Source organism: Psammomys obesus, unplaced genomic scaffold (genome assembly GCF_907164565.1).
Source record: "Psammomys obesus unplaced genomic scaffold, mPsaObe1.curated_primary_1811, whole genome shotgun sequence".
Lineage (NCBI taxonomy): Eukaryota > Metazoa > Chordata > Mammalia > Rodentia > Muridae > Psammomys > Psammomys obesus.
The window spans coordinates 1,474,034-1,486,843 of record NW_026596443.1 but is presented as its reverse complement, the minus strand read 5'-3'; the positions used below and the strand labels follow the sequence as shown (position 1 = coordinate 1,486,843).

The following is a 12,810-nucleotide window of genomic DNA, read 5'->3' as shown; positions in this document are numbered from 1 at the left end:
GGTTCTAGTGCTAGTTATCCTTAGGGATGAATATTTTTTAAATTGTTGTTGTTATCATTATTTTATTATTATTAGGAAGAGAAGTACTGGACCTCACAAATGCTAAACAAGTGCTTACCACTGAGTCATATCTCCAGCCTCTTTTTGCTTAGGTCTCCCTAAGTTAGCCAGACTGGCCTAGAACTTACCACATAGCCTAGGTGGGCCCTTAATTTAGGATCCTGCTTCCTCTGTCTCCTGAAAACAGCAGCACCAGGCCCTGATAGGAATGAAGATTTCAAACAAAGGAGGGCTAGGGCTGGCACCTTCCTCTCTAGAAACTATGGATGTCTCTGACAGAGACAACACCCCAGCACCAGGACAGTGGGCATCAGGACTCTTTGGTGGCTGCAGAATACAGAGGTGGTTCGGGAAAGAAGCCCACAGGCTCGGGGCACAGAATTTCACTTCTGGCAGGAAGCTAGAACTGAGCTTTCAGGGAGATGGAGAGACAGACAGACATACAGAAAGACACTAAGTTCCAGCCGAAGGAAATGAGTCCACGTGTATGGCTGTGGACCTCCAAAGTGGAAGAGCTGCATCCTCTGCCTGCCTGCTTCTAGCCAAGCAGCTTCCCAAGGCTGACGCTCAGCCACGCCTGAGTCAAGACTCATTTGCTCACACGACCTGGCCAACCACTTAGAGGAAAGAAAACACTCCACATCCCAAGGGCCACAGAGGCCCCCATCCAGAAGAACAAGGGCATCTGGGCATGGCCTTGCCTCTGGCAGCCTGTTTGCTCCCCAAAACTCACCCCCAACATCCACACCCCACTTCCCATCTCAATGTTCCATCTCTTTCCTCTCAGCCCTTACCTGGTACAGACTCTCCTACACTCTGGATGAGCCACTCGCTCTGCCGGTTCAGCCCAGCCCAGCCCACCATGGACCCTACCCCAGAAACCTTTCTGTGAATCACACTAGCCATCCTTAGGCCAACAGACACATGCCGCTGTGTACCTGGTGCTTCTCAGTGCCTCTGGGCCACCCGCAGACCCAGGGGCTACACCTTATGTGATATGACAGATGCTTTAGTCACCTCTCCTCCGTAGGAGGCATCTGTGACTGGGACAAAAGCCAGGCCAAAGGTGAGTTCAAATAAATAAATAAAAGGAAACTCTCTACTCACTTGATGAAGTATACAGCTCCTTCCGGGGTGGAATCCATCTCCCAACCCTTGGGCAAACCTACAAGGAAGCAAAACCACGAGCTGAGAAGTCCTGGAAGCAGATTCTCTCCTTACCTTTACCCAGTAGCCTGGGGCCTGGAATGGCAGGAAAATTCCAGGGGAAGCCACAGTGTCCAAGCAGCCACTGTACTCCCTCCCATTACTCCTAGCATCCAAATCTTTATCAAATGAGGAGAAGGATGACTGTCAATGGAGGCTCCTCTTGCAATGAACAAATCAGAGAGCAAGGCAACAGAATGAATCACTGCTTGTTGCCTTTCCTCATTTACCCCACAAATGTTTTCTGAGCATCTGGGCCTGGTCAGCACCAGATCATGAGACACAGTATGCTTGTCGTGTAAGGTCCTCAGACCGCCTCATCACAGAGGTCAAAGCGAATACAAAGGGCAGGTGACTCACCTAAGACTCATAGGCCCTTAGTAGCCAAGATCTAACTGGGACACAATTCTCTGCATCCCAGACCACTGTTGGGACCTTATGACTGCCGCTTTACCATGAGGCATTGAGGCCTTGGGGAACAGGCCCCAAAAAACAGAAACTGCCTTGTGAACATCAACAGCATCTTTTTTTTTTTTTTTTGGGGGGGGGGGGAAGTATCCACAAAGAATCTCCAAAAGGTCAATGGCACAGCCTCACAGTGACAAGGGTTGAATTTGACCTTGGCCAGGAGGTACTATGGTCACAGCACCTCCATATCCAGAGGGCCTGGTCAGGACTTGACTTGCCTGCTATCCTTGGGTTACTGCTGCTGTGATGAAATGCCATGAGCAAAGCAACTGGGGGAGAAAAGAACTAAATCAACTTACACTTCCAAATTGCTGCTTATCACCAAAGGAAGTCAGGACAGGAACTCAAACAGGGCAGGAATCTGGGGGCAGGAGCTGATATGGAGGCTGTGGAGGGGTGCTGCTTACTAGCTTGCTCATTGCGGTTACTCAGCCTACTTTCTTATAGAACCCAGGACCACAGGCCCGGGGATGGCCCCACTCACAGTGGGATGGACCCTCTGACATCAAACACAAATTCAGAAAATGCCCTACAGCCTTGCCTACAGCCCAGTCTTATGGAGGCATTTTCTCAATTGAGGCTCCCTCCTCTCAGGTGACTCTAGCCTGTGTCAAGTTGACATAAGACTAGCTAGCACAGCTGCTCACTCCACCAAAATAGATACACGAGCCAAGTCCTGCCTTCCCAGCTCAGAGATTCCCCCATCCCACAGGAGAGAACTTTAAGAGAATCTCCATCAGTCAGAGCTGGTGCAGACCATTCCTCCTGTAGGGAGCAGAAGTCCCCCGGTTGGCACATGAAAATCAGAGGGGATTCTCTTGGCACTCATTGCTTCTCTTTTGGTCAGTTGAAACACCTGCCTTGGGTGGGAGGTTACAAGGCACAGGTGCCTCCTATTAGTTGAAATCTGTCATCATCTTACCGCCTGCTCTGGGCTACATGCTGCAAGGAGCAGAGCCTGAATTTGGAAGAGTGGCTAGCCTAGTTTTTTGATCCACCGCCTCATTCACTTGTATTTCTGAAGAGCCTGTACTTCCATCATTGCTGTCATTTCAGCAAAACAAGGCAGCCGAGCGTAGTTCCTGGCCTCCTGACCCCCAGGAACTGTCCCAGAGGAATATCACCTCAGCATCTGGAGTATCCCTTCTCTGATACACATGACACCTCTATTAGTGTACTAAGGTACAGTATGAAGTGGGTGTCAGACCAAGAAGAAAACTGAGGCCCAGACAGGTTAGTCAACTTGCTTAAAGGTCACATAGGAAGCATCTGGGCTGGGGTGTGAGTGCTGGTCTGCCATCTCCAGAGCCTACACTCTTGTCTCTGTGTGGCTCCATAAATGCTACTTGTTCCCCTCTGTCCCTGTGGGAGGACGCTCCCATTCAGAAGGGTGTGGGTTGGCAGCCTCCCCAAGTAGAGGGATCCCCATTGGGTCAGAATCATAAATAATCCTGACACTGTGATGTGCTGGGAAAGAGGCCAGTGTGGTTTCTGTCCTCTGCCTTTTCTAGCAATTTCCCTCCACACTGTCCTCTCTGCCTGGGCAACACCAAGAACGCTTATGTTCCTGTCCAGGCGAAGTGCCCGCTCAGGCAGCTGCCCTCTCAGCAAGCTTCAGGGGCATCTTAACTCCTTCCCAGCCTTGGATAACCAGTCAGAAGCAACCAAAATGGAAAGAATTGACCTAGGTTCAGAACCTTCCATGTCCTACCTAGGGCAACGCTGCTCTCAATTGGAGCAACTGAGGCCTTGCACCAGCACAACCAGCCAGCAGAAGAAACAGGTTGCGACATGGTGGCAGGGGGCCTCATTTCACTTATTGGAGATGAACAGTGGCTACAGCAAGCCCCAACCCCTTTCCTGTGGAGCCAGCTTGGTGCTTACAGCTACCTTGTAAGGTTGATAATCCTGTCCCGTTTACACAGATGCAGAAAACACGTTCCAGAAGAACCAAGCCCCTGCCCAGGGCCACACTGGGAGCAGAAAAGCCACCATTGGAACTAGGACCCCGCACCATCAAAAGTGCATCTCACCACAGCCTCCCTTCACTTGTCAGCCAGGGGGCCCTGAGCCCAGTCCTTCCTCCCCTCGAACGCAGGAGTTGGGCCCCATTGGTCCCTGAAACCTCTTTCCATGAATCCAACACAGATCTAAATGAAGTAGGCTCTGAGGTCGGTGAGACCCTCCCTTCACCCATCGAGATGGCTGTCCAAGGGCTGGTGTCTGGCCCGGGTCAGGCTTTAAAGGGCCAGAGGCTGTCCCACAATCCTGCTCATGTGCCTCTCTGTCCTGGCCTCTCTTCTTAGAGGAAAGTCTTTCACTCACTTGCAGGGCTCTAGGTCTTCTGATTCCCAGGGTCTTTACCCCTGTAACCCAAACTGAAGTCTTTCTCTGGCTGTTTCTTGTGTGCTGTTGGCTGTACACATCCTACTTTTCCTACTAGCCTAGGAGGTCTAAGAGGGCAAGAAGAAAACAGTGTTAGCCTTGGCCTCTTCCTCCTCCGCTGAGGAATTCCACCAGCCACCAAGGGTTATTTGCATTTAAATTAATTAAGATTACTTCCAGTCCACCTTGGGCTAACCACAGTCCCAATGCTCAAGAGCACACACGGCTAAGGGCAGCTAGCTGTCTTAAGTAGCACAGGGGTTGGGTTCTGCCCAGTCCAATAGCTTTCAGACAGAGGAACCTTCAGGTTGATCTGTCCCTCTAAGATCTGTCCCTTATACTAATGGTAGAGACTGTGCCCCTTAGAGGTGTTCTGCGCTATACCCCAGGGACCCTGCAGAGGCTAAGGTGAGTCTACTCATGGCAAAGGGGAAGTCAAAGGAGGTCTGGGGCCAACAGTTTCTGTGGCAACTTCAAGCTCTTGCTTCATCAACTGCAAAGGCAGGGGCAGGAGGCTCCTTACCTGGGCCAGAGGAATGTCCACTCTGGATGGGTGAGTCCGTACCAGGGTGCACCCAGCTGGTTGACTTCTCCTCATCACTGTGGAAGGACCAATAAGGACTGGTTAGGTTCACAAAGGGCTTCCTGGAGCAGAGTCCTCCCCTCCTGAGATGGCCATGCCCACCTGCCATCCATTTGTGTTTGTGTGTGTGTGTGTATGTAAAGCCATGTCTGAAGCCTTAGAGGCATGTATCATCTAATCTCTGGCCTTGAACAATACACTAGCCCAGCAGGAAAGCAGACGGGAGTGCAGACTCTAGGCTGCAGGTACAGTGCTGCCCCAGTGGACAGAATGCCCTTGGCCCCAGTGGGGCCAGTAGAGCTCATTGAAGAGAGGCTGAGAGGCAGTCACTTTGCAGCTGCAGTGCTGTAGATTTTCATTGGCAGCATTCCCTCCATGCAGGAATCTGAAAGAAAGCTGGGTGTGGTGGCACACGCCTTTAACCCCAACACTCGGGAGGCAGGGGAAGATGGTCTCTGTGAGTTGGAAGCCAGCATGATCTATGTTATCAAGTTCCAGGTCAATCAGGGCTACATAACATTCTGAAATGCTATCTCAAAAAAAAAAAATTAAAAGGATTGAGGACAGATCTACAGTAGAGAGCTTGTCTTGTACAGATAAGGCCCCTAGAACCAAAAAGACAACTCAGTTGTCTCAGGAACAACTGACAATTCATTAGTTCCACAAAGGAAGAGTCTACTTGACTTTTGTTGTAAGATATACAAGAAACTGCATGTGTGTGTAAATCAATGTTCTGATATACCATCAGAAAAATACCATGAAGTCCAGATAATGAACCCCCGACTCCTTGTGACCCTTTCTGCTTCCTGTCTCTCATCCTCCCAGCTCTGTCTATCCACCCAGCTCTTCCTATCTTCAACTCCCCAGCCACACCCAACTGCTTAGAACATGTTTTATCAAATTTCTAGTTGACACAGAAGGAATCATCCAGGCCAGACATCTCTTTCTTAACCCCCTTCCCCTTTCCATTCTTCCTTCCAAACTGTAGTGTTAGTAACTCATGAGCGGCCCTTAGCAACAAGAAGGATGCACCAGTGTGCCCATCCACTCCCGTGTGATGGACATACTGGTTGTTCTCAGCTTGGGACAATAGGAGCAAAACTGCTGTGAACATCTCTGGGCAGTGAGGAGACATGTGCCCTTTTCTTTTTCTTTTAACTTCATCATTTTTTTTTTCTCTGAGGCTAGATGTGCTTTGCAGAGAGACCCACCCCTCTGTCGAGCAAAGAGATTAAGTCACAGTTCTGGTGGCCTCTGCACTCTGGAGCCACTGGGAACTGCAGGAGATGGCCTCTAGCAGCAGGGTCTGGGGTCTGGCTTTGGTGCTGGCTAGAAGCCAGAGAGGAAGGCCGGGAATGCAAAAGGCTTGAGGGAGCAGATGGCTGCCCTTAGCCTCCCCTCCTCTCACACAGTTGCTCTCACCCCAGACTTTCCCTCTGTCTCCACCTCACTTAGATGCTGTGTACAGCCACATCAATAGGATGACTTTCCACCACAGGGAAAGTCCCCCTACCAACCTCCTCTTGTCAGTCTGGCCAGAACAGGTGACTGGGGGTTACCTGGCCTTCCTTAGCACTGATGGGGAATGTAGCCTTGGGAGGGCTGGTTCGCTACAAATCCAGTCTTCAGCAGAACTGTTTACCTCATTAGGGTTATCGGTGTGTGGCCACTCTAGGCCTTCCCACCAGCCGAATCCCAGCCTGCCTGCACTCTTACACACCCCACTCCACTGCTCTCAAGGTCTCTCTCTTTAATTTTTTTTATTGTTGTTTGGTTTTTGTTTTCTGAATCAGAGTTTCTCTGTGTAGTATTGGCTGTCCTTGACTCACTTTGTAGACCAGGCTGGCCTCGAACCCACAGAGGTCCACCTGCCTCTGCCTCCCAGAGCACTGGGACTACAACCATGTGCCCCACACCCAGATTTTCTTGTTGTTTTGTTTTGTTTTGTTTTGTTTTTCAAGACAGGGTTTCTCTGTGCAGCTCTGGCTGTCCTGAAACTCCATCTGTAGACCAGGCTGGCCTCAAACTCAGAGATCCTCCTGCCTCTGCCTCCCGAGTGCTGGGATTAAAGGTACACACCAACTCCACCAAGCTTCTACCACACTCTCTACAGCCCTTAATTGAAGAAAAACTCAAAATCATCGTACTGAAGAAGTGGCAGCCTTCTCTCCTCTGAGGCTAACATTCTGTTGGGGTGTTTTACAGACCCTCTCAACCAAGTGTCCCAGCCTGAATCATGAAATGCCTGTCTGTACTCTCCTTCTCAACCCAGCATCCCTTCTGGAGGGAAGTCTCTCCTTCTCCACCTGCTTCCTGGCTTCCTGCTCAGCAATCCCCATTATTCTGGTTTCTGTTCCTAGCCCCCTGAAGCCACTTTCCAGTAAGGACACCCTCCCATGTTCCTAAGTCCCATAGCCACTTTCTAACGTTTGACTTTTCCGCTGCATTGACCACTGTTGCCCACCCCTTCCTTCTCAGCTCCCTCTGTCTTCTCTCCTCTCCAGGGATGGCACTGCTCACCTCTGACCCCTTGGTCTCATCCCCAAGCTGGCCTCTCTTTCTCTACTCTCTCCTTAAATACTGATGCTGCCTGGCTATCATCCTGTCCCCTCACTCAAACTTTTCGAGGTCCCACCTCTGCAGGACAACTCCTTGAGGACCCTCTTCAGCCCAGGCTTCACTCAAATGCCAGATGGTGTAACAAGCTGCTAAACAACCATATAGATGACACACAGGAACCTCAAGTTCAACATTTCACCACTGAATGTATCCCAACCCACAGGCCCAAGCTGAGCCTGGTCTTCATTAAACTCAAGTGAGACATTGGGAGATGGCCCTTCCCTTCCTACATTCAGCCACAGGGGCACTCTTAATGCTCTCCCTAGAGATGTCTGACTGTCCTTCCATGTTAATCTCCCACCTCCCAGCAGCTACCTCAGACTTCCAGCTTTCACAGCAGCTTCTGTTCTAGTCTGGAGTCCCCCCAGCCCTGCCCTCGAAGCTGCCAGAGAGGTCCTCCTGGATGTGCATCCTACAACGGCAAGTCCTGGGGTGAAGTCTCCCGTGGCTCTCTGTCCCTTGCAGGATAGAATCTCAACCCTTGTCTACCACTTTGGGCCCCCTCATGCTGCCCACTCCTGCTTCTCTGTTTTATTGTCTCTACATCCCTTGGACCTTCCACTCCACCTCCACTGTGACCCAAGGGTTCTAGATGCCTTTGCCTCAAACCCACCCTGCCTTCCTTCCTTCCATGAACTCCTGCTGCCCAAGGCCACTATACTCTCCCCTTCCCCTTTAGCAGCAGTCAGCATGTGTTCTTTGGATAGTCTCCACATTCCCCTTCAAAGTCTTAGCTCTCCTCCTGGGTTCCAAGTCAGCATCACAGAAGTGAAGCCCTCCCGGGATACACTGTGTCATTCTGAGCTTTCTCCCACCACCTTAAAGGTGATCCGTGTAGTTGTTTTTATTTTTGTGCTGTGGGAAAGAGTGAATGATCAAGGTAAGACTGTGGAGTGAAAAGGAAGATTACGAAGAGGCTAGGAAGCAAACTCTTCTAGGAAATCAACACTCTTGGGAATTCAAACCATCAGGCTGTCTCTGCTCAGAATAAGAACAGGGAGGGGGAGGGGGAGGGGGACAGAACTTCGGGAATCAGTCTTTGTTGTTGTGTCTGGAGATAGTCTTAGGATATAACTTTGCTTGGCCTGGAAGTCAGAGACCTACTTGCCTCTGCCACCAAGCGCTGGGATCAAAGGTGTTCACCACCAAGCCCAGCCCCAGATTAGTCTTTTCAGTAAGCTCCTTGGGTGATTTCTTATTTTAGTTCTATATTTTTTACATAGAGGCTCACCATGTTGCCCGGCTTGCTCTCAAAATCTTAGTTCAAGTGATGCCCCTGCCTCAGCCTCTTGGGAAGCTAGGCACACTCCACCACACTTAACCTTAATGATTCTTACAGGTTTTGAAGGCTCAAGCCACTGAGGGAAGGGCCTTCCTTTTAACCCTGGAGAAGTTCTGTTATTTAGGTTCCTAACCCCAGGCTACGAGCTTCAGTGATGATACCTTTAAGACAACATAATCCTACATCAATTATGATAAATTAGTGCTGATAATGACAGGAGAAAGTGCTACACAAGTGTGGAAACAGAAACCTCAAACAGCCCGTGGACGGGGCACAGCCCTGCAAAAGAGAAAGTGGCCGTAGTCTGTGCCGCGATTGACAAGGGGTCCCAGCTCTCCAGACCCCAGGCCCCATGGGAACAGTACAGGGCTGCTCCTAGGTTCTCTTCGGCTCTAATGTTCTCTGAGTGGCTATCTTGACAAAGAGGAGGCTTGTCAAGTGTGGGAGCAGGCCAAATTGCTGTGCTATATACACACTTGCTATATCATTGGGAGAATTTTTTTCCTGGCAAAAGATGACTGTAAGAGAAGCCGGCCAAAAAAGGGGCCAAACATGGCCACTTCGCTATAATGAGATTATGCCACAGCCATTTGGTTTATGAAATTAATAGAACGGTGCTAATTTATCACAAAGAGCAGCAAAGCCTCCCCCTAAAGAATGCTCCAAGCATTGGGCTTCCTCCTGCCTCCTGACCGCAGACCCAGCGAAGCAGCAGGCAGGGGGAGGAGCTGCCGTCCTGAGGACTGGAGTCTTGCAGTGAGCAGGTGGTGGAGGCAAGGGGCTCCTAATTCTTGTCATTTTGCCCAAGTCTGGAGGAAAGAAGTCGCCTGGCCTCCTTTTAGTGTAAGAGCTGGAAGAAATCCTTGCTGCAGGGTGCGGTGGACAGGGAGAAGGCTCAAGGCCGACTCGCCTGCCCTGCCTCTCCAGCTCGGGGAAGAAAGCTTGTGAGCCTTCCTGGACTTTGACCCATTGAGGAAAAGGCGGGAGTCACATTCAAACAGGTATCGTGATAAACTTATTAGTCAGCCACCCCCTCCCTCCACCTCCACCCCCACCCCCCCCATCTCCAGCCTGACCCCCAGCCCTGTCACCTTTCAAGTCGTACAACTTTAAAGAAAAAGTGGAAAGGGGGAGGCGAGAAAGAGCCCTACATACTTGACGAAGAAGATTCTACCGCCGCGGTCCACTCCGTAGGTCCATCGGCCTGGCAGGTCCAGCCAGTCGATCTCATCGGCCATCTCGGTGTCCCCGCAGCCCCTCTGGCTCTCCGCGCCCGCCCCCCGCGCCAGGCTGGCGCCCCCACTTTCGGCGCCTCCTAGAGGCGGCGGTGGAGAAGGGGGTCCGGTGTGGTCCGGGCGCACCTCCCGGTCCCCCGGCGGTGACTCTGGCCTCCCGCGGAAGGCGAGCTGGCCGCTAGCCGGGGACGAGCAGGCGCTTAACCCTGGCGGGGCCCGGCCCTAGACACCTCCTGCTCCCCTGCGCCCGGAGCTCCTCTTCGGACCGGCTCCTGAAGTTCAATGCTGGGCAATTAGCGTGCTGAGTAATTAGGAGGCTCCCGCTGCCGCGGCTGCTAACGGGCAGCGCCGGCCTCCGTCCGCTCCCGCCAGCCGGCGCGGCGGGGAGCGGCTCCCTCGGAGCCGGCAGGTTGCGCCGAGGTGCGCCCGGCTCGGCGCTCCAGAGCCTTCACTTGAACTGCGGGGCCGGAGGCGGGGCCTGGCTGCGCCGCCTAGGACACTTCCCAGCCCTAGGATGCGCCCGCAGCCCCGCCAAGGCAGGGAAGCAGGCGCCGAGGGCGAGCCTCGAGTCACGCACGGCGCGGAAAGGGGGAAGTGATAACACTCCTTCAGTTGGTGGGAGGTTAGTGCAGGAACAAAGGTCGAGCGCGGGAAGGGTGGCGCGCCGAGTGCCGCCCGGGACCTAGAGGAGGCCCTTCAAGCCAAGGTGCCAGCCTAACTAGTCCAGCTAGTCCTCGCCTTTCCTGCCCACCACCTTCTCCAAGAAGCCTGCCGTGACTGCGGAGGTTTCTGAGACTCCAATCGCCTTTAGGTTCCTCCAACTCATTCGCTCCCCGCCCCCACCATGGGCCAGAAAAGGAAAAAAACAAAACAAAACAAACAAACAAAACCAGACAGTGAGAGTAGAGGGCCAGGTGTGTGTGTGAGCCAAATGCAGGTTTCTTGCATTCCGCCCTGAAAAATAAAATAGAACGCTGTGAGAGCCCGTAACTCTGCCTTCGGGGTCGAAGCCAGATTCCACGCAGCTTTTCAGCCTCCAGGGGCTCCAACTAATGCCCACTGTTGCCTTCATATTGCAGACCCAAGGGATAACTCCTCAGATACTGGCAGAAGTATCTGTCGTTAAAGGAAGAGATGTGTGGAATGACAGGTGGCAGACACCCGGGGTCTAAGGGATTTGATCCCCATTCCATTCAGACCGCTCCCATTCATCCTGTCAGTGACCATAGGGGACTCCACCCTGAGTTTATATGGCCATTCTAGGCTTGTGCCTTATAAATACGCTGGAGTAGTGCTCATTACAGTACAGAGAGATGGCTGGGTCGCTCCTCTGTCTCACTGACTTAACTTTATAGCCACAGCACTTGGCGGAGCTAGCTGCTGGGTAGTGCTTAAACACTGTTGCAGTACTGGTTGGGGACTACTTTTCATTCCAGTCATAATCCTGTACTTTCGAATGGAATTTCCATAGTAAATAAAAAACACTAAATGACAGTAGGTTTGTCTGATGGAGATCTTTTTGGAAAGCAAAACAACCAGGGACCCTTCCAGTCCCTGAGCCGGGTAACCGAGGAGGACCAGCTGATAGATGGTGAGCTTTGATGGGGCGCCCTGAGCCAATCCTCTTGTCCTAAGTTCAGGAAACTGAGGCGAAGGGAAGGAAAGGCTGGTCGAGGTCCCTTATCAAGGTGGTGGCTAAGAAGGGCCCGCCCATTAGTGTCCTAGACCTGAGGTCTTTCCATTACATCATCCTGCCTCCAGCAGTGGAAAGGAACTCTGCCAGCGTTCACAGGCTGGCTCTAACTGCCAGGCCTATGTCGAGTCCATTCTCCAGGTGAATAGAAGCAGAAACCAGCAGCATCCAACTCTTTTACCTCCTTAGATCCTGCGCACTCCTCGCAGGAAAAGCTACATTTGGTGGTAAATTGGGCCACATCTAAGAAGCAGACAGAATGTGGGTGTTCCTTAGTCCCTGAACTGGGGGGAAGGTGAGGGTCAGAGAACAGACTTCCTCCTGGGCCTTGTGAAACACCTGTGAGACTCATCCTGTTGATAAAGCACAGCCGCCTGCCCAGCCCGCGATATCCAAGGATCTAAACGGCCAGGACTGCTGCCAAGATGCTTTAAGGGGAAATACCAGCAAGCAGCACACTCCCAGTCCAACCTGAGCAACCAGTAAGGGCGGCTGCCTGGGCTGCAAGTGGGTGGAAATGGAAATGGGGACAAAATGAGACCTATTTGAAACATGTGGAGCCTCCTTGTCTTCTCTGAGGGGTCTCAGGCTGGCCTCCTCATAAGAGTGTTGCCCCCTACCCCTGTGTGTGTGTGTGTGTGTGTGTGTGTGTGTGTGTGCGTGCGCGCGCGCGCGCGCGCGCGCGCGCGCGAGCGAGCGAGCAAAAGAGACAGAGACAGAGAACAAAGTGATCCTGTGCAGAGGCCAGAAGAGGAACTAAGGCATCCTGCTTTATCATCACTTCTGCCTTATTCCCTTGGGACAGGATCTTTCACTGAACAGGTTCTCTCATTGAAGCTGGGGGCTGGGCTGACGGCCAGAAAGCCCCAGCAGTCCACCTCCTGTCACAGTGCAGGAGCACAGGTGAGCATCTAGCCACACCAGGCTTTTATGTGGGGGGTAGGGGTCTGGGCTCCTCTCTTACATTTGCACAGTGAATGTGCTTGCCTGCTGAGCCATTTCCCCATCCCCATAGTGTCTTGTTTAGTCTCTAATCTAGCCTCAGTTCCTAGGAACATTCGGTTAGATAAGAAAAAGCCAGTGCTTACTATTTCAAAATTTTTTTCACTTGTTTGAAAAATCAGGTATGGAAGTCTTTCTCTTTCTTTCCTTCTTTTCTTTCTATCTTCCTTCCTTCCTTCCTTCCTTCCTTTCTCCCTCCCTCCCTCCCTCCTTTCTTTCTTTCTTTCTTTCTTTCTTTCTTTCTTTCTTTCTTTCTTTCTTTCTTTCTTTCTTTCTT

At 51.8% G+C, this 12,810-nt stretch overlaps 1 protein-coding gene across 8 annotated transcripts in view; it reads right to left on the bottom strand.

The window, feature by feature from the left end:
• Plekha6 (pleckstrin homology domain containing A6) overlaps positions 1 to 10,323 on the bottom strand; it is a 136,486-nt gene extending 126,163 nt beyond the window's left edge. For 4 of the 8 annotated variants that reach the window (XM_055598099.1, XM_055598100.1, XM_055598101.1 and 1 more), the window contains exons 1-3: positions 9,759 to 10,322; positions 4,643 to 4,719; positions 1,168 to 1,225 (exon numbers count right to left, since the gene is read on the bottom strand). In XM_055598099.1, coding sequence (XP_055454074.1) covers positions 1,168 to 1,225; positions 4,643 to 4,719; positions 9,759 to 9,841 — 218 coding nt within the window. In that variant the 5' untranslated portion in view covers positions 9,842 to 10,322. Of the gene's footprint in view, positions 1 to 1,167; positions 1,226 to 4,642; positions 4,720 to 9,758 lie in introns of all 8 variants that reach the window. The other 4 variants (XM_055598097.1, XM_055598098.1, XM_055598104.1 and 1 more) reach the window with 2 other exon arrangements.
• Between the last annotated feature and the right edge of the window lie 2,487 nt (positions 10,324 to 12,810).